Source organism: Nycticebus coucang, chromosome 9 (genome assembly GCF_027406575.1).
Source record: "Nycticebus coucang isolate mNycCou1 chromosome 9, mNycCou1.pri, whole genome shotgun sequence".
NCBI classification, from domain to species: domain Eukaryota; kingdom Metazoa; phylum Chordata; class Mammalia; order Primates; family Lorisidae; genus Nycticebus; species Nycticebus coucang.
In genome coordinates, this window is record NC_069788.1 from 75,643,123 (window position 1) to 75,671,113 (window position 27,991).

Below are 27,991 nucleotides of genomic sequence, written 5' to 3' on the forward strand. Positions count from 1 at the left end.
TCTTTGAAGTTCCTGAGGGAAGTTCTTCCTAAAGAAATATAATTGCCTTTAATCCTGTCTCATTAATGAGGAAACGGTCATCACTAAAGAAGAAACCTAAAAGCCATCACCAGGCCTGGATAGACTTTTCATCTATTCTTCTGAGGGCAATTCCCTGAGAGACAATCTTTGTTTACAGTTCAGTTATGCCCCTCACTTTCCCGTAATTTATTGGCACCTCTGCCAGAGCTCAGAGGAACTTTGGTTTTCTGGGGCCCAGTAATCTCCCCTAAAAATCAGTTACTCTGCCTCTGAAATTCTTTACATTTTCCACTTTCCTCTCCCCTGTGAAGAGAGTATTTAAGCTTTAACCACTTGCCCCTTCTTTGAATTTTCATACTATGCATGACTCTCACGCACTTGCACATTAATAAATTTGTCTGCCTTTTCTCCTGGTAATCTGTTGTCAAATTTAGTAAACTGCTTCCATTAAAACTTCAGAGGGCAGAAAGGAGGCTCCTTTCACCCCTGTACTGGTAATAAATATAAGAAAAGGTGACCAAGACTTCTTTACTAAAAACTATAAAACATTGCTAAGAGAAATTAAAGAAGACCTAAACAAATGGACATATATATTGGAATTGGAAGATTCAGTGTGATTAAGATGACATTTCTCTCCTACTGATCTATAGACTAAACTCAATCCCAACCAAATTATAGTAGACTCTTTGTAGAAATTGACAAGCTGGTTCTAAATATTTATGGAAATTCATAGACCTTAGAATAATTAAAGCAATTTTTAAAAGAAGATTGAAGTTAGATGATTTATCCCACCATTTTGGAGACTTGCTATAAATCTACAGTAAGAGTTTTGTGCTGGGTGTGGTGGCTCACGCCTGTAATCCTAGCACTCTGGAAGGCCAAGGCAGGTGGATTGCCCTGTTTTCATAGGTTCAAGACCAGCCTGAGCAAGAGTGAAACCCCATCTCTAAAAATAGCTGGGCATTGTGGAGGGCACGTAAAGTCCCAGCTGCTCAGGAGGCTGAGGCAAGAGAATTGCTTAAGCCCAAGAGTTGGAGGTTGCTGTGAGCTATGATGTCACAGCACTCTACTGAGGGTGACAAAGTGAAACTCTGTCTCAAGAAAAAAAAGGGGGGGTTGTCAAAGTCACATAGAGAAATGGAGCAGTATAGGGACCAGAAATATACCTACACTCCACATGTATAGTCAATTCATTTTTTTTTTCTTGAAATAAGGTCTAACAATGTTGGCCAGACTAGAGTGCAATCTGGTGTCATCATAGCTCACAACATCCTCAAACTCCTTGGGTTAAGCACTTCTTCTGCCTCAGCCTCCCAAGTAGGTAGAACTGTAGGCACATGCCACCATTCATGGCTCATTTTAAAATTTTTTGTAGAAGACAGGGTATTGCTATGTTGCTCAGACTGGTCTCAAACTTCTGGTCTCAAGCAATCCTCCTGCCCTGTCCTCCCAAAGTGCAAGGATTGCAAGTGTGAACCACTATGGTCAATTCCTTTGAATGAAGGTGCCAAAGTAATTTAGTAGAGAAAGAAAAATCTGTTCAACAAATGTCAGTGGATCAATTGGCTAGGCAAACAGAAAGAAAAAAATTCCTCAAATTAACCTGAAATAAATTTACTTTTTTAAAAAAAATAAAATAAACATAAAACTAATGAACTAATGAACAATAAATCATATATAAAAATAAGTTCAAAATGGTCTACTAACCTAAATTTAAAACTTCAAACTACAAAACTTCTATAAGAAAATATAAGAGAAAAACTTTGCAACATTGGGCTGGATAAAAAAATTCTTAGAATGCAAAATGCATGAACTGTAAAAGAAAAAAATGATGACTTGATGAACTTCATCAAAATTTAAAACTTTCGCTCTTCAAGGTAACATGAAATACTGAAAGGCAAGCAGTATGGGAGAAAATATTTGCAATGTTTACATTAAAAAATTTATAATAATACATAAAGAACTCTTACAAGACAAAGAAAATTTTAAATAAGAAGATTTGAATCAGTTGTTTCACAGGAAAAGACATTTCAGTGTCTAGTAGAGACATGAAGTGATACTTGACAATATCAGGAAATACAGACGATATTTGAATCAGCACAGATTTGTGAAAGTCAGCAGGTGTGGGAAGTGTCCTCAGGTATTCACCTAAGTCCTGCCTCTGAATTCCAGGGGGGTAAGACACCCCATGACCAGGGGTGCCACGCCCTTGGAAGGAAGCCTTCACACCAGAGTGAGACCTTCCATCCAAACCTGCCTTGGTTGGGCACTCAAGGGCCGTTTTCCTGCCTTTCCATGTAGATTGGTTTGCCACCGCTGCTTCAGCATTTCTGCTCCCACTTCTAGGGGAAAGCATTCTTTTTAATGAGATCTAGTCTTTCAGAGACTCCTTTTTTCCTCTCAGGTATTTTCTTTTCTCAAAAACTTCTGATGCTAAATTTGATTTCCCAGTACCTTCAGACTGTTTCTAGGTTTTAAAATTATTATTATTATTTCCCCCAGTTTATGGGGACCCTTTTACCCTCATTCATGGTCTCCAGGGCAGAAAAGAATTTTTCAAGGCTTCCTCTCCCTGCAAGCAATGTGGCCAGTTGTCACTGTTCCTGGGATGCTGAAAACCAGTTTCTATACATCCAGGAAAATTATTTCTGTTTTTGTAGTTTCTGACTTACAAGGTTTCAGTGCACCCCTGGCTGTGCATTATTACCTGTCAAGCATTTTAAAGTAGCAAGGCTAACCCCACCCCTGAGGTGATGACTCAGTGGTCCTGGATTGGCCCAGCAGGCATGGGGCAATGGTAATGTGCTGCAGGGTTCAGAGCCACTGGAAGGTTAGCAATGAATGACTTCCTCTGACAAAGATTCCTTGCATGGCTAACATTTAATTAGGCCTCCAAACCACCTTCTAGACCCCTGTGTGGTCTTCCTTATAAAATTCAGCTTCTGCAAATAACATTGCCCAGGCAGTTTAGCAAGAACCTTCCACACTCAACACCTGATTGCCCTCAATAGCTGATCAAAGTTCTTCACTACCCACCCTTGGTATCTGACCATTCCTGCCTTCCTGTTAGGCTGGTTCTGCCAATAATTCCTCCTTACCCCCAGAGTCTTCCTGACTCTTCTCAGTAATTGTCTATCCATCGACCCCCTTGCTCCTTGGCCATAAATCCCCACTCATCCCTGCTGTATTTGGAATGGAATGCCATTCTATACTGGAGTCTCTCTTCCTCTATTGCAATAGTTCTGAATAAAATTTGTCTTCACAACTTTAACTTCTGTCCAGCTCTTGTTTTTCTCTGACACCTCCTAGGTCCTCCTGTGCATTTCCCAAGTTGAGTCAGTGATATCTCATCACAATGCATTTATCTAGAGGCTTCATCTCAGCGGTGTGCCCAGTAGACTGCTACTGCTTCCAGGTGGACAATGCTAGTGACACAAGAGAGAGGTGTGATAACAGTCTTCCCTTTCTTCCTTCAGAAATGCATACTCCTCAATCACCAGTCCTGCCCAGGCTAGTATTCTCATAGGAGGCCATTTTTCTTAGGCTATGCAAACAAAACAAAACAAAACAAAACAAAACAAAACTTAAGCCTCTCTGGAACTACACAAATGCCAAATTTATGAACTCTGTTGGGATTCTCCAGAGAAACAGAGCCAATAGAATATAGATTACAAGGGCATGAATCAGCAGTGTTATCAGTATCTATATTTAGGTCACTACAAAAGTTTTGAGACAGCCTCTGTTATGGTCCATTATTTAACTTTCAAGAAACATAGTCGACAGTATCTTTGCTGATTCACCTGTACAAGTTTCAACTCGCTCGGTCTGTCAATGTTGCTGGGAGGGCTTCATTTATTTCTGTCTTTGTGGATTTTATACTTCCTGATTTTTGTGTATCTTAAAACTTTCATAATGACCCACACTTATCTATACCCATATACTTGTATCTACCACGTATCAATATGGAGAGAAAGAGAGATTTTAAGGAACTGGCTCATGCAATTAATCACTGGTGGTGAGAGGTCTTGATATTTGCAGGGCTGGCAGATGGGCTAGAAATTCCAATAGGAGTCAGGGCTGCAGTCTTGAGTCCAAACGCCATCTGGAGGCAGAATTCCTTCCCCTTCAAGGGACATCAGTCTTTTCTCTTACAGCCTTGATCTGACTGGATGAGGCCCTTGCATGTTATGGAGGGTAATCCGGTTTACTCAAAGTCAGCTGATTTAAATGTTAATCTCATCTGAAAAACACCTTCTCGACAATACCTTTGCCACTGTCGGACCAAACAATCGGGTCCTAGGGCCTAACCAATGACACACATGGAATGTCCATCGGTGAGGTTTACTCTGCCTTGCAGATGAACTAGGGACCTTAATGAATATCAGTGTTGACGAGTAGACAAGAAACTCAACACGTTCAAGGGTGGCTTGGCTCTGCCACTGTTAGATGTGTGCCCTTGGGAAAGCATCTGCCTTTCCTCATCTCAGTCTCCTATCATCTCAAGAGGACCAAAAGGCTCTGCCCAGAGTTTTTACAGCTCTCAGGGCCTGTGAGCCCCATATAGGCTAGAGGAACAAGTAACAAAAGGGAGGGGAAAAGAGACAGAGGAGGATTTCATTTGGCTACATTTAATCAGTTCTATTTTTCATTGATCTTGTGGTATTAATTTGTAGGAGAAAATATTAAATGTTTTTCTTGAATACCTACCCAGCATCCACATGGAGAGCTTAGACTGGAGTAGCAAACCAACATGTACTTACACTTAAGCACAGTAAGTACAATAATAGATGAATGGTACCATAGAGAAAGGGTGATAAAGAAACTCCCCTCTTGGGAGCTGGCCCAACGTCTAAGGCAGAAAGGAGGGCAGAATAAAACCTATTGACTGCAGGTGTAATACATGTGAAACTTAGTAAATGTAGAATATAATTGTCTTAACACAATAACTAAGAAAATGCCAGGAAGGCTATGTTAACCAGTGTGATGAAAATGTGTCAAACGGTCTATAAAACCAGTGTATGGTGCCCCATGATCGCATTAATGTACACAGCTATGATTTAATATTAATAAAAAAGTTTACTAAGATTCAGATTGCATATGAAACCCGCATTTTGTACCCCTTGATTGCACTAATGTACACAGCTATGATTTAACAATAAAAATAAATAAATTAAAAAAAGTTCACTAAGAAAAAAATAAATAAATAAAAAATAAAACCTATTGACCACCAGCCCCTGACTTCAGTTACTACCATGCTGATGCAATAAAAACATTTTGGAATCTGAACTGAAGTTCCTAGATAGCATATGAAGCCCTCTCCTCCTGAAGTCCTGCTTTTGTCACAATTTTTACAAGAAAAAAAAAAATTAGGCCCTAGATCCCAAATGAATATGACATATTGAGCTAATAAATACAGTTTACAAGTAATTAAAATTTACACAAAATATTCAGTATGGATTTATAGTATTATAAAACTTGGGGTTGGTATCCTGCCAAGTTCTCCAACAGGGACAAGATACCACCATCTGCAGTTCTAGACTCAGAAAATATGTTTACCAGCATGGTCCCAGGACTCCTGGGTTTTGTGCCTGCTGCTTTATTTACATAGCACAGCATCAAAGGAACTTTTCCAAGGCAGCAGACATCAGATATGAGCTGCCTGTTTTGTGGCCCTAAAACCATTATTTCTACATGAGAGAATGGCCTTACCCTCTCTGTGCTAGTAAGGACACGCAGCATAAATCGAGCAGATGTTAGCCAGGCCAAGTTCAAGATTAGTACCTATAGTTGGCTCAATTTAACATGTGGAAAAACTGTACAATGCATCTGAATATACTTTATACTTGCCAAACTCAATTTCACAGTCATCTTTCCATCAGTTTTATGAGTCTACCTGATACAATATGAGGTATTAGCAGCCCAAAGGCAAATGCCCAAGGACATTAATCAGCAGTGTTATCAGTAGATCACAGAGACAAAGACAAATCAATGCTTTAAGAAAATTGACACATGATGATTGTACATATTTTCAGGGTACAGTGTGATTTTTTGATATGTGTATACAATGTAATGATCGAATCAGGGTAATTAGCATATCTATCACCTCAAACAGTTGTCGTTCCTTTGTGTTGGAAAATTCAAAACTCGTAATTATTTGAAAATATATGACAAATTATTGTTGACGATAATCACCCTACAGTGCTATTGAAAACTAGAACTTACTCCTCTTATCCAGCTATACTTTTGTACCTGTTAAGTTAACCAACCTCTGGCTATGCCCCCCAACTCCTTACCCTTACCAGCCACTAGTAACCATGATTCTAGTCTCTACTTCCATGAGACGAACTTTTTTAACTTTCACATGAGTATATGTGATATTTATCGTTTTTTTTCTGGCTTATTTCACTAAACACAATGTCCTCCAGGTTTATCCATGTTGCTTCAAATGACAGGATTTCATTCTTTTTCATAGCTGAAAAGTATTCCATTGTGTATATATACACATGCCACATGGTCTTCATCCATTCATCTGTTGATGGATACTTATATTGATTCCATATCTTAGCTATTGTGAGTATTGCTGTGATCAACATGGGGGTGTATGTTCAACACATTGATTTTCTTTCCCTTGGATAAGAAGACAGTAGTAATATTTCTGGGTCATATGGTAATTCTAACTTTTAGAACAAAGCTATCATTGATAATATTCATCAAAAATAACCAGGTTTGCCATGGCTAAAGAATGGATTCTCTCAAGGCTTCCAGTTAAGTCACAAAGGATTAAAGATACAGTTGCACAAAAATAGAGACAAAGGCCAATAGAAAAAAAACAAAAAATCCAGATATATAACCATCCATATATATCCAACTGTTCTTTGACAAAGCAAACAATGATGTACACTGGGGAAAAGAAGTCCTATTTAATAAATTGTTCTGGGAAAACTGGCTAGCCACAAGCAGAAGAATTAAAAAGGATCCCTGTCTCTCACACTCATAAAACTTAATTAAGATGGGGCAGCGCCTGTGGCTCAAAGGAGTAGGGCGCCGGCCCCATATGCCAGAGGTGGCGGGTTCAAACCCAGCCCCAGCCAAATACTGCAAAAAAAAAAAACTTAATTAAGATGGATAAAAGACTTAAATATCAGGCATGAAACTATAAGAATTCTAGAAGAAAACATGGGGAAAACTGTTCTAGATATTAGCTTAGGCAAGGAATTTATGAAAAAGACCCCAATGGCAATTACAGCAACATGGGACTTGATTCCATTAAAAAGCTTCTGCACAGCTAAGGAAATAATTGACAGAGCAAACAATCTATAGAATGGGAAAAAAAAATTACAAGCTATATATCCAATAAAGGGCTAATAACCAGAATCAACAAAGAACTGAAGCAAATCAGCAACAAAAAACAAACAACCCTATTAAAAAGACACGAACAGAGGCCTTTCAAAAGAAGACAGACAAACAGCCAATAGACATATGAAAAAATGCTCAACATTACTAATTACCAGGAAATGCAAATTAAAATCAGAATGAGATGTCACCTGACTCCAGTTAGAATCACTTTTATTAAAAAGTCCAAAAACAATAGATGCAGAGAGAAAGGAATACTTATACTCTGTCAGGGAGACAGTAATACTTATACACTGCAGATTAGTACAACTTCTATGGAAAACAGTAAGGACAGTCTTCAAAGAACTAAAAGACCCACCATTTGATCCAGCAATCCCACTACTGGGTATTTACCCAAAGGAAAAGAGGTCATTTTATCAAAAAATACGTGCACCCAAATGTTTATTGCAGCACAATTTACAACTGCAAAGATGTTGAGTAAGCTCATTTGCCACCAATTCATGAGTAGATTAACAAAATGTGGAATATGTATACTATGGAATATTACTTTGCCTGAAGGACAACTTAAGGCCTTCTGCAATAATTTAGATGGAACTGGAGACCATTATCCTAAATGAAGTATCTAAAGAATGGAAAAACAAATACCACATGTACTCACTATTAAATTGGAACTAACCAATGAGCACAAGTGCACAGAGGAACATAAGACTCAGTGGAAATCGAGCCAGAGAGAGGAGGTAAGAAGGGATGGGCAAAAACCTCCCTAAGGTGTACAACGAACACTTTTACGGATGATGGGCACACTTGTAACCCTGACTTAAGCATGACAAAATTGATAATGTACCCCAAATCACTTGTACCCCCATAATATTTTGAAATTTAATAAAAAAATAAGAATGATATAGTTATCATGTGACTGCATTCACCATGTTACCCAGTGGTAGGGCAAGAATCACTGATCCAGGGAGCATCAACAGACTAGACCAATGATTTCAGCAGCTCCTTCTGGAAACTGGAATCACATAAACCAAGAAAGGCTCATGATTGATTGAAAAATGGCCCCTTGGGCGGCGCCTGTGTCTCAGTCGGTAGGGTGCTGGCCCCATATACCAAGGGTGGCGGGTTCAAACCCGGCCCCAGCTAAACTGCAACAACAACAACAACAAAAAATAGCCGGGCGTTGTGGCAGGCGCCTGTAGTCCCAGCTACTCGGGAGGCTGAGGCAAGAGAATTGCCTAAGCCAGGATTTGGAGGTTTCTGTGAGCTGTGTGATGCCACGGCACTCTACTGAGGGTGATAAAGTAAGACTCTGTCTTTAAAAGAAAAAAAGAGAGAGAGAAGATGAAAAATGGCCCCAATCCTCCCGCCTTGCACATCCATGCCCTGTGCAACATGACTTTGGCACTCCATTGAGGCCTGTTTACCCATCTCGTCAATTCCTACCCAATAAGGCTTCCTCCATGCCTCTGGATGCTACGCCACACCCAGGAAACCTTTTACATTCTCAATTCTGTCTCAGCACTTGATTCCCAAACACCCCAATATAATTTTATATTACTCAAAATATAAAAATAAATAAGATAGTCCCTGAATTTAGGAAAGTAAATGAATGCTTGCAGAAAGAAATGAAGGAGGCGGAGGAGGAGAAAAATTATGCCACTGAGAACACTGAAAAGCAAAAGTAGGCCAGCAACCTTAGGCCAGCAACCTCAGTGGAAGCTTCCAGTACGAACAAATTTGTGAGCTAGAGCTCTCTCTCTGTATCTGTTACCTTCAAATCAGAAAGAACTCTTGTCTTTAGAACAAGATATATCTTCTCCTGTCAGCCAGGCAATGACACTTTTTTGAATACCTACTATGTGCAACATGTAGGCATCATTGCATTGAAAAGCAATACATGTAACAATTCTATAGAAACAGATTCAGATCTATCTGGCACAGCAGGGAAGGAAGTGCACCAAAAAAGATAATATGCCAGGCAACCACAGTTTAGGACTGTGAGCACCAGAATCCAACCAATTCCATATCCCCACTGTTACCACCTGGTCTGAGGCCACCATCCCTCACAGGCATAACTGTAAAAGCTCCCAGCAGGGAGCTTCTGCCCTGGCTCCCCTGGCAGCCAGAGAGGATTTGAGTCCACTCATATCACCCCTCTTGTTAAGAGCCTGCAATGGCTTCCAGTATCTCTCAGCGCAACATCTGGCAGTCTAGGATAAAAACAAGGTCCGGTCATGCCATTTTATTGTAGCCTGGCCCCTGGTCATGCTAATTAATGGTGGAACTGGTGCTTCCTGGTTTACGCAGCCAAAAAGTCCCACAGCTCCAGCCCTACTAGATTCCCGCTCACTCATCTAGACAGCAATGGCCCATGAGGGACTCACACACCTGCTCCCTTCTCTGTAACTTTACTCTCCTGAGGGCTTCCCCAGCAGCTCTGGGATGTGTGAACCTGGGGCATGCCCACTTTTTACACAGAGCAGTGCTTGTTTTCAACCTCACTGTGTATCTTGAAATCACCCTGTGTATCTCTAAATATGTCCAGCCTAGGGCAGAAATTAGACAGAGCCTACCTGACAATAATGGTGGCCATTGGAGGGTCTTTCGTGCTTCTGTTCCACTGGGGGCATTTGTACCTGTCACTTATAATGTTGGTGGCTTTTTTTTTCTGTGTGATCATTCTGCTTGGCTTTGGGGTCAGGTTAATCTCTTCTGGAAAATGATGTCTTGCTAAAATTCTTTCTAAGCCAGAGAGTTCAGGATCCTCACCTAGTAATAGAAAAAGCATTAATACAATTCAATATTCCTTCCCATTTTTGCATAGCAAGAGTAATGTGTTGATAAATATGATTTGAACGAATTTACTCATTCATCCAACTTGCATATCATTCTACACGTTGAAGGAGTAAATTGATTTGATAAATATGTATGCCACTTAATTATTCCTATTTAGTTTTGTCATTCTTCTATTCCAACAATATGACTGAGCAACATTTAGACCTTAGCCTGGTCCTAAACATCTGACAGATGTATTATAAATAAATAAATGAATGAACAAACAAGCAAGGCATGGCTGTACTACACAAGTTGGTTATTTGTGCATGATTCTCAAACTAATGGTAATTTGCTGCACAATTATTACTATTGTGATTCTCATTTTCACTTTCATTGCATACTTAATCAGAGATGTACATTTTGAAGCTTCCCAGAAAAAGTTAGGTGAATGTTGCCATTATTGTAAAGCCCATACCTTGGAGCTGTAACATTCCACTTAAAATAACAACATGCTTTATCAGTGACCAAGAAAGGACAAAGACTAATTTTTATATGTAGAGTAGAGGACATGTGGTGATGTGGGATTCCATATGCCTAACCTCACTTATATTAAGCCATATTTAACTAAGTTTGTACAATTTACAATATCTTAACTGCACTCTACATTTATTCCACAGTCACTTGTTCACATTGACCTCAATGGCCTGTAACCCAAATTGCCCATCTGCAACGAGACAAGACACTGACTCCAGAGTGTAATTCAATATACTGCTTCCTTCACAACACTCTTGCAGTTAAGGAAAAAAAGGAAAAAAAGAAAGAAAGAAAAGAGTCAGCGAAACTACATCACACCTTGAGTAGCTCTGCAATCCATCTGAGTAAATTAGACAGCTGTCTAATCTACTCTAATTAGGAAATTAGACAGCTGTCATAATCCTCATGTGGGAAGAGAAGCCGAACCTTGGAGAGACGCATGCTGACCGTGTATAAAAGTAGATTGAAACCTGATGGGTGAAAGTCCAGCACCTTTTTATCTCAGGCTTAACCACTGATAGACCCTCCAGTAGCACAGTAGTAAGCAGACACCCCAAAGTACCAAGAATTGGCTCAAGGGACCATAGCTTGGCAATCTAACTGGTATAATGACTTGATGGCTAGATTGATCTTGAGAGGCAAGAAAAGCACTCCAAGTGCATTAGGAATAGGGCTGACACTGCCCTTAGCAGTTCCATTAGCTCAGTGACCACATGCTGATATCCAGAAGAAGCTGTCACAAGCACACTCCAACAACAAGAAAGGTATACGTGGGCATGCTCCTGTTGTCAGAATGCTAAAGCTAAATTTGATGTTCAACCGAATTCATTCATTCTATTCAGTTACTTAGTAACAACCCTTAAAAATATTTTTTGGGGGTCTCAACTGAATTTTTTTTGGAGACAGAGTCTCATTTTGTTGCCCTCGGTATAGTGTCAGGGCCTCATAGCTCACAGCTACCTCAAACTCTTGGGTTCAAATAATCCTCTTGTTTCAGCCTCCCAAGTAGCTGGGACTACAGGCACATGTCACAACTCCTGGCTATTTTTTTAGACATAGAATCTCTCTCTCTCTTTTTTTTTTTTTTTGCAGTTTTTGGCTGAGACCAGGTTTGAACCCACCACCTCTAGTATATTGGGCTGGCACCCTACTCCTTGAGCCACAGATGCCGCCCTAGGCTGGCACTCTTGCTCAGGCTGGTCTTGAACTCCAGAGCTCAGGTAATCTACCTGCCTTGGCCTCCCAGAGTGCTGGGATTACAGGAGTGAGCCATTGTACTCAGCCAACTGAATTGTTTTCGATAGTCTTGTTTGCATATATGCATGTACATATTTTAACATTGTAATTTTTCTCAAATCCTTTGTAAGCAACTAGGGATACATTTTAGAGAGAGAGACTGAAAAAACAATATTTAACAAAAATCACAAATTTTCATATTGTCTGGGATGATTAATCATATTTTAATACTGCACACAAATGTGATAAAAACTTAGAACTCTCTTTGAGTATTTAATTGTGCCTTAATCCCGGCCTTATTGAACATTATAAGCAACTGTTCAGGTTTTTTGACAGAAAACGGGATAAGCAAGGGATAACTCAAGAAATTATTTGAAGTGATATAATATTGATTATAATTTATAGATGAGATTTTGGTGATACTGCTTGGTAAGCTGCTTGAAGGTCTTTTTTTATTATTTTAATGTATGGAATGATATGCATGTTGGATGGATGAGTAATCACATTTAATACAAACCAACATAGACAAGCTATATGAACAGGTATGTATACCAAGCAACTGGGTAAGTGTGTGTACATGTGTTTATTGATGTACCAGAGACAGTAAAAGAAGGTAACTTAAAGCTTCAGGCTCTAAGGTGATGCACCTTACAACTTCATTCTCCCATGTTCCTGCTGAAGCCACGGATTTGGCAGTCACCAGTGAGACTGTGGTACATGAATTGCACAGGCTGTATCTGAGAGTTGCCCTCTGGGTTTCCCAAGGCCACATTCTCTGAGATCCATGCTCCCTGCTGGCCATGCTACCTCCTCCATGTGCCCACCGTCTGGTTAGGCAACTTCCCAAAATATTTTTGGGAAAAAAAGCAGTGGATTAACCAAGACAGGTTATCTTCCTCAGCACTAAAAAAAATAGACAAACAAAAGCTTTAACTTTCCTCCTGCTTCCTGCTTTTTGTTTGGTGCAAGTCCGTTGGGGAGTTGGGATGTGGAATGTATTAAACATCATTAAACAGCAATGAGGAGATCTCAGAGCAGCTCTTTACACTGCTGGACTGTGGCACGGGTGGGTAAGCGAGAGTGTTTATTCCAGGGAGTTTCAAGTATACAGAGGCTTTTTGTTTTCAAGACAATTATCTGAACATCAGTATAACTAAATCCATATACACATAGCATAACAGATCTTCATTTCTCACTTTTAGGTTATGATTTAACTTCGTATTTAAAATATAGAAGGAAAAACCTAGGTTTTTAGCCATAGATGTTCTTTTTCTTTCTTTGTGTGATCATTTCTGGGGAACCAATATAGTCTAATTCAGGCAAAGCATCCCTGCCGATGAAGAGGTGGTTGGCAGGGAAAGGGACAAAACCTATTTTTAAGATCAAATGAAATTTCTTCCAGAAGAATGGCTTTAGACAGTAGTAGTAAAATCAGATTTACGATCTGATGGGTTAAGGTCAGAGAAATAGGGTTGCCTCCTTGTAAGGCAAGTCACTCACTATACATTTGAAAATGGCATTTTGGAAATGAAGCAGACTTTTAGTGAAGAATTCAGAGCATCAGAGGTCAATGTGTCCCAATGACTGGGACTCAGCCTCCAGCCAGGTCCCTGAAAACACCAAATTGGGATTCAGAGGAGACATTTCTTTCCCCCTTAATGCCATTCACTTCAGCCACATCATGCACCTCTTTAAATTGGCTTCCGATTATAGCGAAGAATCACTGTACCCAAGCACCACGGGGGCAAAGGCACCTCATTGCCGTGTGGCAGTTTTACAGACATGGCAGCAACTACCAGCTCCTGAAGGTGTACGGATATCTACCGGAGTCTACATTGGGAGGCTAACAAAATCTAAGTCAACAGAAAATGGGAAGGTCACTAGAAAATCAAAACCCATTTCTCCAACCTCACTTAAATACTCATTGCACTTTCAATTGTAAAATTGTATTTTGATTACAAAATAATCCAAGAAAAGATTTCTGTTGGAATACATAAAATTGAACAGCTCAGAAGAACATTTTACTTCTCTGAGAGGCAGCTAATGTCTTGAATTTGCTGAATCTCTTTCCAGGACTCTTTTCTATGCATTTATTTAATATTTGTACAAACAAATAAAATGTAAAATTTTCTTTTTGCATAAATAGATTTATACTGTGCTTCTTCTTTTGCAGCTTATTAAAACTCTACAGTATGTATTGCAGGTATTTTAATGTCAGTCTTCTTTTTAATAGTGTTCCATAGTATGGATATACCCATCCGTTCAATCATTTTGCTATCAAGACATTAGCCTGGTTTATACTTTTTTCACCATTATAAATAGGGTTCCAACGCACATTTTTTTCCTCAGACCCTTGGTGGAAATTGGTTCCACGTCACGTGAATGCATCTGTGTGCATAGCTATGATACTTCTGTAGGATAATAACTAGCAGTGGAATTGTTAAGTTGAAGGACATGCATATATAACAAGATGTGAAAATATGAACTTTTCTGTTGTCTCAGTTTTTGCCAATGCCATAAAGGTCTGAGGAAAAAAATCAGTAGATGCCAGATACCCATCTCTGCACAACATGCTTATCTACCTAAGAAAAAGCCAAGCACTGTTTAAGGCACATGAGGCCCTTTTTAGGCACAGAGCTATTGTAGTGCTATGCACTCAGCGTTTCCTTCCCCCTCCCTGGCTCCTAGCTTTAAGAGGTGCTTTAAAAGAAACTACCCAGAGAATCAGACCATGTTCCCTGGACCTGCTGGATTAGTTTCCTAGGGCTGTCTCAAGAATACCACAAACTGAGTAGGTTAAAATAACAAATTCATTGTCTCCCATTCAAGGTCAGAAGTTGGAAATCAAGGTGTCAGCAGGGTTATGTTTGCTCAGAAATCTCTAGGAGAAAATTTTCCCATGGGTCTTCCTAGTTTCTGGTGCTTGCTGGCAATTCTTGGTATTCCTCAGTTATGGACACATCACTCCCATTGCTGTCTCTGCTGTCACATGGCCATCTTCTTTTGGGTGTCTGTCTTCTTATAAAGACATCATTCATACTGGATTAAGACACCCCCCCCAACTCTACTATGACCAGATCTGAACTTAATTCATTATATCTGTACCCTGTAAGATCCTATTTCCAAATTTGGTCACATTTTGGGGTACTGGGAGTTAGGACCTCAATATATCTCTTGGTGGGGGGACACAATTAAGCCCACAACACCTGAAACACATCAAATGTTGAGTGGCTGGGATCACAGCTATCTATGGCCACAGAGAAGAGGGTAGGTTAGAAGTCAGTGTGCTTTTGGGGAACAGGGGCTCAGATTTTCTATGAGCTAAATGTAGCACAGGAACAACACAGGGGTTAATGGCACTGACCCCTGCATAGTCAAAAATTTGCATATAACCCTTTTTTGAGATAGGATCTCACTATGTTTCTCATGCTGGTCTTGACCTCCTAGACCAGTGGTTCTCAACCTTCCTAATGTTGCGACCCTTTAAACAGTTCCTGTGGGTCGTGACCCACAGGTTAAGAACCACTGTCCTAGACTCAAGGGATCCTCCCAAGGATCAGCCTCCTAAGTAGCTGGGGTTATAGGCACATGTCACCTTGTCTGGCTACTTTTGACTTCCCTAAAACTTAACTACTCATCGCCACTTTGACCAGAAGGCTTACCAATGATATTCACAGTTCATTAATACATATATGTTATATGTTTTTTTTTTTTTTTGCAGTTTTTGGCCTGGGCTGGGTTTGAACCTGCCACCTCCAGCATATGGGGCTGGTGCCCTACTCCTTTGAGCCACAGGCACTGCCCTGTTATATGTATTATTTACTCTATCCTTACAATAAAGTAAGCTAGAGAAAAGAAAATGTTAAGAAAACTATGAGGAGGGCTCAGCACCCATAACTCAGTGGGTAGGGCGCCAGCCACATACACCAGGGCTGGTGGGTTCAAACCCGGCCTGGGCCTGCTAAACAACAGTGACGACAACAACAACAACAACAACAAATAGCTGGGTATTGTGGCAAATGCCTGTAGTCCCAGCTACTTGGGAGGCTGAGGCAAGAGAATCACTTAAGCCCAAAAGTTTGAGATTGCTGTGAGCTTTGACACTACAGCACTCTACTGAGGGCAACATAGTGAGAAAGAAAAGAAAAGAAAAGAGAAAAGAAAGAGGGAGGGAGAGAGGGAGGAAGGAAGGAAAGAAAGGAAAGAAAGAAAGAGAAAGAAAGAAAACCATGAGGAGAAGCTTTCTCCAGGATTCTCCTGGCTCAGCCTTAGGAGTAGCTGAGACTACAGGTACACACTACTACACCTGGCTAACTTTTTGTAGAGATGGGGTCCTGCTATGTTGCCTGGGCTGGTCTTGAACTCCCCGACCTCAGGTGGTCCTCCTGCCTCAGACTCCCAAAGTGCATGAGCCATCAGGCCCAGCCTATGATATTTCATTAGAACAACTTAAACAAAGACAAGTAGGGGTGGTGGAGTGGAAAGGGGGGGAAATGTCAGCAGGTGGCTATGCAAATGAGAGCCAGCCAGTTTGGGAAAGGAAGGAACCCACACAAATGCCCCAGGAAAGAGAGTCAACTTTGGATAGCTGCCTCCCTGCAGGCACACATGCCAGATCACCAGCTGAGATTTGACCAGCCAAGAAAAAGCTTTTCAGCTTCTTATCCCTCCTCCCTCCCACCCTCACCTTAGCCTAACTGAAGTCCAAGAGGGAGGGAGGAGCAAAGTAGAGGAAAGAAACCTGACATGCCACTAAGGCACTTGGGGACTTTTTAGGCACAGAGCTGTGGTAGTGCCATGCACTTAGCATTCCCCTTCCCCTCCCCACCTTCTAGCTTTCAGAGGTACTTTAAGAGAGTTACCTGAGAATCAGACCATGTCCCCTGGTGTGTTAGTTTCCTAGGGTTGTCACAAAAGTATCAGGCTTGTAAGTCAGGCTGGAGGAGTGAGAAGCAGGGAGATTTTAAACTAGGTGAGAGGTTAGAGCTTGGATATTAAACTTTTTATTATCTGAATATGACCTGGAAAGCTATGGGATCTGCCTGCAGTTTCACTCAAGGGTGGCACAAGTCAACAGAATGGGTCAAAAGGAGGAATTATGGAGAGAAGAAAATTATTTTCTGCTTACTCTCTGCCAAGTTCACCTATAATAAGCCAGTAACATATATATGAAATTTTGACAAAGGCTTTTAAATTATCTTTCAAAAAGCTTAAATTAAGTCACCAGCAATAGTATGAGGGCATTAATTTTCCCCACATGTTCTTTATTATTGATCATTTTAAATTTGACCAGCATGATGACCTAAAAATATCGCCTTAATTTATCTTTTACTTCCTTGATGGCAGAGGTAATGATTTGTGGTTAAATGTTGTGAATTGCCCGTTCATGCATTTATCTACTCTCTTAGGTTGCTTATCTTTTTCTTGATGATTTGTAGGTACTCCTTCTGTAATCTGTAATGTAATCTGGATATTAGGATTGCTTCACAATACTCCGATTCAGGAGTTAGAGATGCATCAGAATACAAACAACCAAATTTGCCAGAGTGATATAAAATCATCACACCATTACCCGCCTTCATTCCCTGGATTTTGTCTTAATTATTGTGGCAGCTGCTGTTTTGTTTTCTAAGCTCATGGGCATTAGGTGGCTGCCATCTACCTTTGTTTTCTGAGTAACCATGAACAATTCAAGAGGCAGGCTCCACACAATTCTACAAATTGCTCTAATTGTCAACTACCCTAACTGCCACTCCAAATAACAAAAAGTACAGGTCATTTACATTCCTCAGGGGGAAATAAAATATCTATATTCTTCCTGGGGTAGTACAGTCATGGCAATAGGAAGAAGGAATAGTAGGAACCAGAGCAAAGGAATAAAGTTCAAAACCTGACCTTCAAGTTGAAAGTTCTCTTCCTAATCTTAAAATCAAATCTAAAGCTTAAATTGCAAACGTAGTGGCGTTTTCCACTCAGTACCCTCTTCCATCTGCCTAAAGGAGAGGAACAGACTTTTGTTGGCTCATAAAAGGCTATTTAAATAAAAGGAACATGAAGAAGCAATTGTTAAGTCAGTGCATGGGTAAATACTAGAGTAAAACGGTAAGCCCATGGGCAGGGGCACAGGTCTCAAGGACTAATCACACTTACAATGTTAAGAGTAAGTTCTTACTCATGGCTAAAAGAAAAGGCAGTTTGTATGGACATAAAGCATGTGCTTTCTAAAAAGAGCCCATACCCACCCTCTACCCACATACATTTCTTTTGGTCCTCTTCACTCTTGTAGGAATAAAGCATCTCCATCAGATTATTTGGAAGCAGCCTGTGAAGGTTTGCTAGAATCTCAAAGGTGTGATCCGGGTCATTAGAATGGGCACTGTTTTTTGGCTTACAGAATTTGTTAAGGAGTGGAAATTCCGGCACACTACAATTGTTGCCAGCTGTTTCCATGATGCCTACTGAGTTACGGAGAACAAATCAAGAACATGCGAAGTGGAGTGCCTTGTAATCACTCTTTCTCCAAGCTTTCCCCCATCTCAAAGAAGATAACGTGGAACATCCCAGCCTCTGACTGCTTCGCATTCTGAGAGTCACAATGACCCTGATAGCGACCTGGAACCCTGAGAGCTCATCCTGCATCCTCCAAGCAGAGAAATCCAGCCCCTCGGAAATATCCTGCCAAGTCTTTCAGGGATTTTTGGCAAAAACTCCAGTTTCCTGTCTGGACATGGAAAAAAGAGAGCTTTCCTAAGGGGAAAAAAGAGAGCTTTCCTAAAGGGAAGAGGGGAAACCGGGTGTGCACAGGTCCAGTGTTATATTCCCATCTGGCACTGAGTAGATGCCTGCAACCTGTGTGTACATAATTAAGGCTCTACAGACCTACCAGGCCCCTAGAGAGAGTGGTAACATCAGCACAGTCCTTGGCAGAACTGAGCAAAGAGCTTCATCACCCCAAACTGAGGAAATGTCCAGATTAACACAGGTGAGAAGCCAAACTGCTTCTTATTCTCTTATCCAAACTAACACTGAGGAAACCAAGTAAATAAACAAAAATGCTGAACTCTAGCTTTACTGGTCAGAAGCCATTCTTCATTATAGACCAAAGACCAGAGGACAACAGATGTACTTGATAACCGTAAACCACCATATTTTCTTTATATATTTTTTTAAGTCATTTGTACATAGATCATAAATAACCAGCATATTTGATAGCACAGCCCTGAGCAAGATAGAAGCTTCCAAGATTTGAGAAAAAAATGCAAATAATAGGCTTTTCTTTTTATAGTGTCTCCTTAGTTTCAGCCTGCTCTACCAGCCCAGGTTCCCCATAATTATTCTTTATAAACCAGCTGGGGACCCATGCTTCAGAATGATGAGAAACACAGAAGACAGGTGAGCCAGGAGATAGGCGACGGCTAAAGCTGGTAGTGTTGGCCAGCTGTTTACCAAACATAAAAAAACCTTTAGCCAAGACTCTTAAAAGAAAAATCACAATTATACTATATGATACATTAGTGTCCAGAGGAGGTGGAGTAAAATTTTATTTCTTAATTTTCCACTTGCAAATTTAAAAAGGAAAACTTAAAAAAAAAAAAAAACTAGAAAAGTATACTTTGAATGCAAATATATTTAAAATGTTAAAGAACTAACAAGAACTACTTGAATGTATTATGCTTCACACACTTTTATGGGTGTTTTAGGAGAAAGAAAGGAATTGGTGGAGGTCATGGGGTAGAATATTCTGGCAGCTGGAAGACATATCCAGGGCTCACCCTGCATCCTCCAAGAAAGGTTGAGTAATTCCTCTAAACTCTCATTTATATAAATAAGAACAACATTCAATACATCCAGGATGTACTATATTAAAATGTAATTCTTTAGACTCCATGTAAATTGACCCAGATGTTCTTTTTTTATTATTATTATTGTTAAATCATAGCTGTGTACATTAGTGCAATCAAGGGGTACGATGCAATGGTTTCATATACAATCTGAAATATTCTCATCAAACTGTTCAATGTAGCCTTCATAGCATTTTCTTATTTATTGTATGTAGACATTTGTATTCTGCCTTTAGTAAGTTTCGCCTGTACCCATTCTAAGATGGACCGTAGGTGTGGCCCCACCCATTACCCTCCCTCCACCCTAACCTTCCCCCTCCGTTCCCCTTCCTTGGGCCTTTCCTCATAGTCTTGTGCTATAGTTGGGTTATAGCCTTCATGTGAAAGCTATAATTTAGCTTCATAGTGGGGCTGAGTACATTGGATACTTTTTCTTCCATTCCTGAGATACTTTGCTAAGAAGAATATGTTCCAGCTCCATCCATGTAAACATGAAAGAGGTAAAGTCTCCATCTTTCTTTAAGGCTGCATAATATTCCATGGTATACATGTACCACAATTTGCTAGTCTATTTGTGGGTCATGGGCACTTGGGCTTCTTCCATGACTTAGCAATTATGAATTGGGCTGCAATAAACATTCTGGTACAGATGTCTTTGTTATATTGTGACTTTTGGTCTTCTGGGTATAAACCTAGTAAAAGAATTATAGGATCGAATGGCAGGTCAATTTTTAGGTCTCTAAGTATTCTCCAAACATCCTTCCAGAAGGAACTATTAGTGTGCATTCCCACCAACAGTGTAGAAGTGTGCCCTTTTCTCCACATCCACGCCAACATCTCTGGTTTGGGGATTTTGTTATGTGGGCTACTCTTACTGAGGTTAGGTGATATCTCAAAGTAGTTTTGATTTGCATTTCTCTGATGATTAAGGAAGATGAGCTTTTTTTCATGTGTTTGTAGATCGTGCGTCTGTCTTCTTTAGAGAAGTTTCTCTTCAAGTCCCTTGCCCACCTTGAGATGGGATCACGTGTTCTTTCCTTGCTAATACGTTTGAATTCTCTGTGGATTCTGGTTATTAGACCTTTATCAGAGATATAACCCGCAAATATTTTCTCCCATTCTGAGGGCTGTCTGCTTGCTTTACTTAACCATGTTCTTGGCTGTGTAGAAGCTTTTTAGTTTGATCAGGTCCCAGTAGTGTAATTTTTGATACTGCTTCAATTGCCTGGGGAATCCTCCTCATAAAATATTCACCCTGCCCTATTCCTTCAAGAGTTTTCCCTGTACTTTCTTCAAGTATTTTTATAGTTTCATGTCTTAAGTTTAAATCTTTTATCCATTGAGAGTCTATCTTAGTTAATGGTGAAAGGTGTGGGTCCAGTTTCAATCTTCCACAGGTTGCCAGCCAGCTCACCCAGCACCATTTGTTAAATAGGGAATCTTTTCCCCACTGAATGTTTTTAATTGGCTTATCAAAGATCAAATAACAGTAAGTAGCTGATTTCATCTCTTGGTTCTCTAATCTGTTCCAGACATCTACTTCTCTGTTTTTGTGCCAGTACCATGCTGTTTTGATCACTATCAATTTATAGTACAGTCTCAGGTCTGGTAGTGTGATTCCTCCTGCTGTGTTTTTATTGCTGAGTAATGTTTTGGCTATTCGAGGTTTTTTCTGATTCCATGTAAAACGAAGTATTATTTTTTCAAAATCTTTAAAATATGACAATGAAGCTTTAATAGGAATTGCATTAAAATTATATATTGCTTTGGGTAGTATAGACATTTTAACAATGTTGATTATTCCCAGCCATGAGCATGGTATGTTTTTCCATTTGTTAACATCTTCAGCTATTTCTTTTCTTAGAGTTTCATAGTTCTCTTTGTAGATATCTTTCATGTCCTTTTTTGGGTATATTCCCAAATATTTCATCTTCTTTGGCACTACTGTGAAAGGAATAGAGTCTTTGCCTTTTTTTTTCAGCTTGGTTATTGTTGGTATATATAAAGGCTACAGATTTATGGGTGTTGATTTTGTAGCCTGAGACATTGCTATATTCCTTGATCACTTCTAAAAGTTTTATAGTAGAATCCCTAGTGTTTTCGAGATATACGATCATATCGTCTGTGAAGAGTGAAAGTTTGATCTCTTCTGACCCTATATGGATACCCTTGATCACCTTTTCTTCCCTAATTGCAATGGCTAAAACTTCCATTACAATGTTAAAGAGCAATGGAGACAATGGGCAACCCTGCCTGGTTCCTGATCTAAGTGGAAATGATTTCAATTTAACTCCATCCAATACGATATTGGCTGTGGGTTTGCTGTAGATGGCCTCTATTAGTTTAAGAAATGTCCCTTCTATACCAATTTTCTTAAGTGTTCTGATCATGAAGGGATGCTGGATATTATCAAAAGCTTTTTCTGCATCAATTGAAAGAATCATATGGTCCTTATTTTTTAGTTTGTTTCTGTGCTGAATTACATTTATAGATTTACATATATTGAACCAGTCTTGAGACCCTGGGATAAATCCCACTGGGTCGTGGTGTTTAATTTTTTTGATGTGTTGTTGGATTCTGTTTATTAGGATCTTATTGAGTATTTTAGCATCAATATACATTAGTGATATTGGTCTATAATTTTCTTTTCTTGTTGGGTCTTTCCCTGGTTTCGGGATCAAGGTGATGTTTGCTTTGTAGAATGTATTGGGTAATATTCCTTCTTCTTCTATATTTTGGAAGAGGTTTAGTAGTATAGGTACTAGTTCTTTTTTAAAGGTTTGGTAGAATTCTGACACAAAGCCATCTGGTCCTGGGCTTTTCTTTTTAGGGACATTTTGTATAGTTGATGCTATTTCAAAAATTGATACAGGCCTGTTCAACATTTCCACTTCATTCTAGGCTAAGTCTTGGTAGGTGGCATACTTCCAGGTCTTGGTTGATTTCTTTCAGATTTTCATATTTCTGAGAGTAGAGTTACTTGTATTTGTTAAGGATTTTTTGAATTTCTGAGGGGTCTGTTGTTATTTCATCGTTACCATTTCTGGTTGATGAAATTAGAGATTTTACTTTTTTTTTCCTGGTTAGGTTGGCCAAAGGTTTATCTATTTTATTGATCTTTTCAAAAAACCAACTTTTGGATTTATTGATCTGTTGTATAATTCTTTTGTTCTCAATTTCATTTAATTCTGCTCTGAATTTGGTTATTTCTTTTCTTCTGCTGCGTTTGGAGTTGGAGTATTCTTCCTTCTCCAGTTGCTTGAGATGTCCCATTAAGTTATTAACTTCCTCTCTTTCTGTTTTCTTGAGTAAGGCTTGCAGTGCTATAAATTTCCCCCTTAGGATGGCCTTTGCAGTATCCCAGAGGTTCTGGTAATTCATGTCTTAATTGTTGTCTTGTTCCAAAAATTTGGTGATTTCCTTCTTAATCTCGTCTATAACCCATCTATCCTTCAGCATAAGGTTGTTTAGCTTCCATGTTTTTGTATGGATATGCAGGTTCCTGTTGTTACTGAGTTCAACTTTTATTCCATGATTGTCTGAGAAGATGCAGGGGATAATTTCTATTTCTTTAAATTTGCTGAGGTTAGATTTGTGGCCGATTGGAGTATGTTCTGTGGTCGATTTTGGAGTATGTTCTGTGGGCTGATGAGAAGAATGTTTATTCAGTTTTGTAGGGATGAAATGTTCTGTAGATGTCTGTTAAGTCCAGATGTTGAATGGTGAAGTTTAAATCTAAAATTTCTTTGCTTAACTTCTTTTTGGAGCACAGCTAAAGGGGTGTTAAAATCTCCAACTACTATGGAACTGGAGGAAATCAAGTTGCTCATGTCTGTTAGAGTTTCTCTTATAAATTGAGGTGCGTTCTGGTTGGGTGCATAAATATTAATAATTGAAATCTCATCATATTGAGTATTACCTTTAACAAATATGAAGTGTCCATCCTTATCCTTCCTTATTTTGGTTGGTTTAAAGCCTATGGCATGTGTGAATAGGATTGCAATGCCTGCTTTTTTCTGCTTTCCATTTGCCTGGAGTATAGATGACCATCCCTTCACCTTAAGTCTAAATTTGTCTTTTATTGTAAGATGCGATTCTTGTATGCAGCAGATATCTGGCTTGAGTTTTTTTATCCAGTCAGCCAATCTGTGCCTCTTAGAGGACAATTTAAACCATTCGCATTAATTGAGAATATTGATAAGCCTTTTGAGAGTCCGGTGGACATTTTTAATCCTTTTGTGACTGTGGAAGTTGGAATTTGATCAAAATTTTCTGGTTGGGTTTACTTTTGTGGTGGAGGATTATGCTGGTATTTATGGAGGATAGGGTCTGAGAATATTCTGGAGAGCTGGGTTAGTTATGGCAAATTTCTTCAACATGTGAATATCATTGAAGTATTTAATTTCTCTGTCATAAACGAAACTCAGTTTAGCTGGGTACAGGATCCTGGGTTGAAAGTTATTTTGTTTTAGGAGATTAAAAGTCGATGACCATCCTCTTCTAGCTTGAAAGGTTTCAGAAGAGAGATCTACAGTTATTCGAATATTCTTGCCCTTGTAGGTGATGGTTTTCTTTCATCTGGCTGCTTTCAGAATTTTCTCCTTCATATTAACTTTAGTGAAGTTGATTATGATGTGTCTGTGGGATGTCTTATTTGGGTTGAGTCATGCCGGAGTTCTGAAACTGTCTGCTATCTGAATTTCAGAATCTCTGGCATGTCTGGAAAGTTCTCCTTCATAATCTCACAGAGAAGAGACTCTGTGCCTTGTGAAGTCACTTTGTTGCTTTCAGGGATCCCTATAAGATGAATATTGGTTTTCTTCGAATTATCTCAGAGCTCTCTGAGAGAGTGTTTTGTTTTTCCCCTCCATTTCTCTTCCTCTTTGAGAGTTTGGAAGCATTCAAAAGCTTTGTTTTCAATGTCAGAAATCCTTTCTTCTGCTTGCTCCATTCTGTTACTGAGGGATTCTACTGTGTTTCTCAGATCTTTGAGGGATGCAACTTCTTGTCTCAATGTGTCAAAATCTTTGGTCATTTGGTCTTTGAATTCATTGAATTCTTGAGACATCTTTTGGGTTACTGCTTGGAATTCTAATTCGATCTTATTTGCTATCCAGATTCTGAATTCGATTTCTGACATCTCAGCTATTTATGCATGGGATCTTGTGCTGTGTCTGCCCCATTGATCCTTGGGGGAGTTCATCTACTCTGACTATTCATATTGTCAGAGTTTCTTTTGTTGATTTCGCCTCATGATTATTTTTCACCGTTGCCTCTGGCCATCCTCAGAGTTAGGGAGGTGTTTCTCCAAGATCAGACCCCAGCAGGATCACTCTATTGTTGCTGGATTTTTGTAGGGAGTGACCCTGTGAAGATCCTCTGGGACTGGCCCAGCCCGGGATTTCTGGTTGTGGAAGCAGCTCCGGAGTGTGACATACCCGGATCCACCTACAGGGTGCGAGTTGGCGCGCATGGTTCTGGGAGTGCCTGGCGCCCAGTGACTTTGGCACAGAGACCCCAAGGCTCCAGCAGTCCCTGGCCAGGAGAAGGGCTCTGCACAGAGGAAGGGAAGGCACCGGAGGGCATGCGGCTACCAGAGTCCCTGGCCAGACAAGTGGGCAGGTGTGGAGGCAGGGAGGGTATAGAAAAGAGGACGCAGGGTTGCGCAGCATGGATAGCGGGTTGGGAGTCACAGCACAGCTCTTATGGAGGTCCAGGCGGCGCCAAGCCCAGGAGTTTGAGGTTGCTATGAGCTGTGATGCCATGGCACTCTACCCAGGGCAACAGCCCGAGGTTCTAGTGTGCCAAAACCGGTCTCCTTCTGCCCCTGAGGGTTAAGGCTGTAAGGCAGCTCAGTCACCACCTTTAGGGTGCTCAGTCACTAGGTTACTAGCTCCCGCCCAATCCTTGCTCTGCGACCCTGAGGGCAGAGCTTGCTGGGGCAGTTCTCTCACAATGACTCCCTGTAGCCCACAGCCAAACACTATTAGCTCTGTCCAGCTCACTGGCTCAGTCTGGGGCCCTGGACAATGCCCAAAGTTCTCTGCACTCCTGCTCAAGCTCTCCTGAAAGGCAGTTCAACTGAGTGCCAAGTCCAAAAACACCGAAACAGTTCACAGGTAAGGTCTTTCAGGTTTGCAGTCTCACTGCTGCTTGTACTTATGGCTGCTGGTGGGATTAGGTCGATCGAACACATACTTATGGCTGCTGGCGGGATTAGGTCGATCGAACACATGCAACCACTTGCCAGTTTTCCACTGTTTTTGTCCTCCTTTTGGGGTCCAGAAGTCCCTTGCTGACTCCCTATATCCTCAAAGGGATGATTATAGGCAGATCCCACCAGCCAGAGATGCCTGGAGTCTTACCTCCCCAGACTCGCCATGCCCTGTTACAGGGAGGCTGTTACTCGGCCGCCATCTTGGATTGTCTCGACCCAGATGTTCTTAATCGTTGCTCAAAACAGCAAGAGATGAAACATTTATAGTTATCTGAAGCTCCCTGACATTGGTAGAAATCATAGTTATTAGATTTTATTTTTAAATAAACTATCGGATGGATGCTTTTTTTAAACAATGAGTAAGGCTGCTTCTAGGAATCAATCTCATTCATTTTCTCTAATTATGATGTAGTGGAAAGAACACTGTTAAGGATGGGAGTTAACAGTCATGAGTGAAGTCTGTCAAATATTCTGCAGCTAACCACCTGTGAGATATTGATCTCAAGCCTACCAGGTCTCAGCCAATGGTATGAAAATTCTTTGGTCAAACTGACACTTCTGTTTTTGTATCTTGTTTTATATTTCTCTTATTTTCAACTCTATTCTTCAGTGACCAATATATTTATCTTCTCAAAACTGTGTTTTTAATATATTATTATTTTCTCCCAAGGAGAGATTAGAAAGAATTCTCCTAAGCCAGAATTCCTTTTCTTGCTGTGATGAGTTGCTATGCCAGCCCAGCAGCCCAAGGTGCTAGCCGTGTATTATTAACTAAATTGATCCTGCAGCATAGCAGCTGCAGAACTCTGGGTTGTTTTTCTTGTTAGGCTGATCTTTTACTCATGACTTTTAGGTAAATTGCAATTCCTTTTTTTTTGTTGTTGTTGTTCCAAAGAGGGCTGTTGTGTCTCCTGAACATCTTCCCCTTTCCCCCTGCCATGGTGGATGTGACAAGATCAGCTGGTTTCCAGAAGCCAAAGTGTTCAGTAATGTTCAAAGAGAGAAGATCATCTCCAGGTTCCTTAAGGAAAGCCTTCTGAAGAGAGTGTTCCGTTCACAGCAAATGAGGTGGGAGCGTCCCAACTCTCTGAAGGAGGATTCATGCTATACTTTTCCTGTCACCAGAAAGTAAGTTCCGATACTGAAATCTACACTAAAATTTAAAGTGAATTTATGATGTAAGGATAGGAAAACATACATACAGAATTTAAGCATCTGAAAGATAGGAAGATCTATGAAGTAATTCCAATTGTAGAAAATCAAGTCTTAAATCAAAATAAAGAAGAAAATATATCATTGAGAAGGTATTCAAGTGTACTAGCTGCAACATATACAGATGTAGAATTTACTGATACAGGTGTTTATCTTCCCTTTGAAAATATCATTATATATATCACTATTGTATTCATTCCAGGAATATGTAGATTTTAAACAAGGTTTCTTATATTTTTTTTCAATCAAACTGTGGCCTCCCTAAAGAGACATTGCTAAAGGAGCAAAGTGTTAAAAGATGATTTTTAAAACTTGAAATTGGAAACATTTTCATATATATTTCTTAAACAGGAATTCTAGGAATGCAAGAAAGTTAGAATATTTAAGATGAATGGATCTGGCTCAGGACTTTGGGAATCCAAGGGAAGAGATCCCTTGAGCCCAGGAATTTAAGATGACAGTATACCGGCTTGGAACCAGTACATCAGTGGTTAGGGTGCTGGCCACATACACCGAGGCAAGCAGGTTTGAACCTGGCCTGGGCCTGCTAAAACAACAATGACAACTGCAACAAAAAAATAGCGGGGTGTTGCAGCGGGTGCCCGTAGTCCCAGCTACTTGGGACTGAGGCAAGAGAATCACTTAAGCCCAAGAGTTTGAGGTTGCTGTGAGCTGTGATACCACTGCACTCTACTAAGGGCGACAAAGTGAGACTCTGTTTCAAAAAAAGAAAAAAAAATTACAGTATACAGAGCTATGACTGTATCCCACACCCATCACTGTGCTCCAGCCTGGACAGAAT

The 27,991-nt window shown here is 40.1% G+C and overlaps 1 protein-coding gene across 1 annotated transcript in view; it reads right to left on the reverse strand.

Annotated features, from left to right (window-relative positions):
* The window catches only part of LOC128593733 (testis expressed protein 56-like), a 54,663-nt gene extending 36,294 nt beyond the window's left edge, over positions 1-18,369 (reverse strand). The window contains exons 1-2 of the mRNA XM_053602038.1: positions 18,177-18,369; positions 9,948-10,143 (exon numbers count right to left, since the gene is read on the reverse strand). Of these exons, the coding sequence (XP_053458013.1) occupies positions 9,948-10,143; positions 18,177-18,369 (389 nt within the window). The remainder of the gene's footprint in view (positions 1-9,947; positions 10,144-18,176) is intronic.
* Between the last annotated feature and the right edge of the window lie 9,622 nt (positions 18,370-27,991).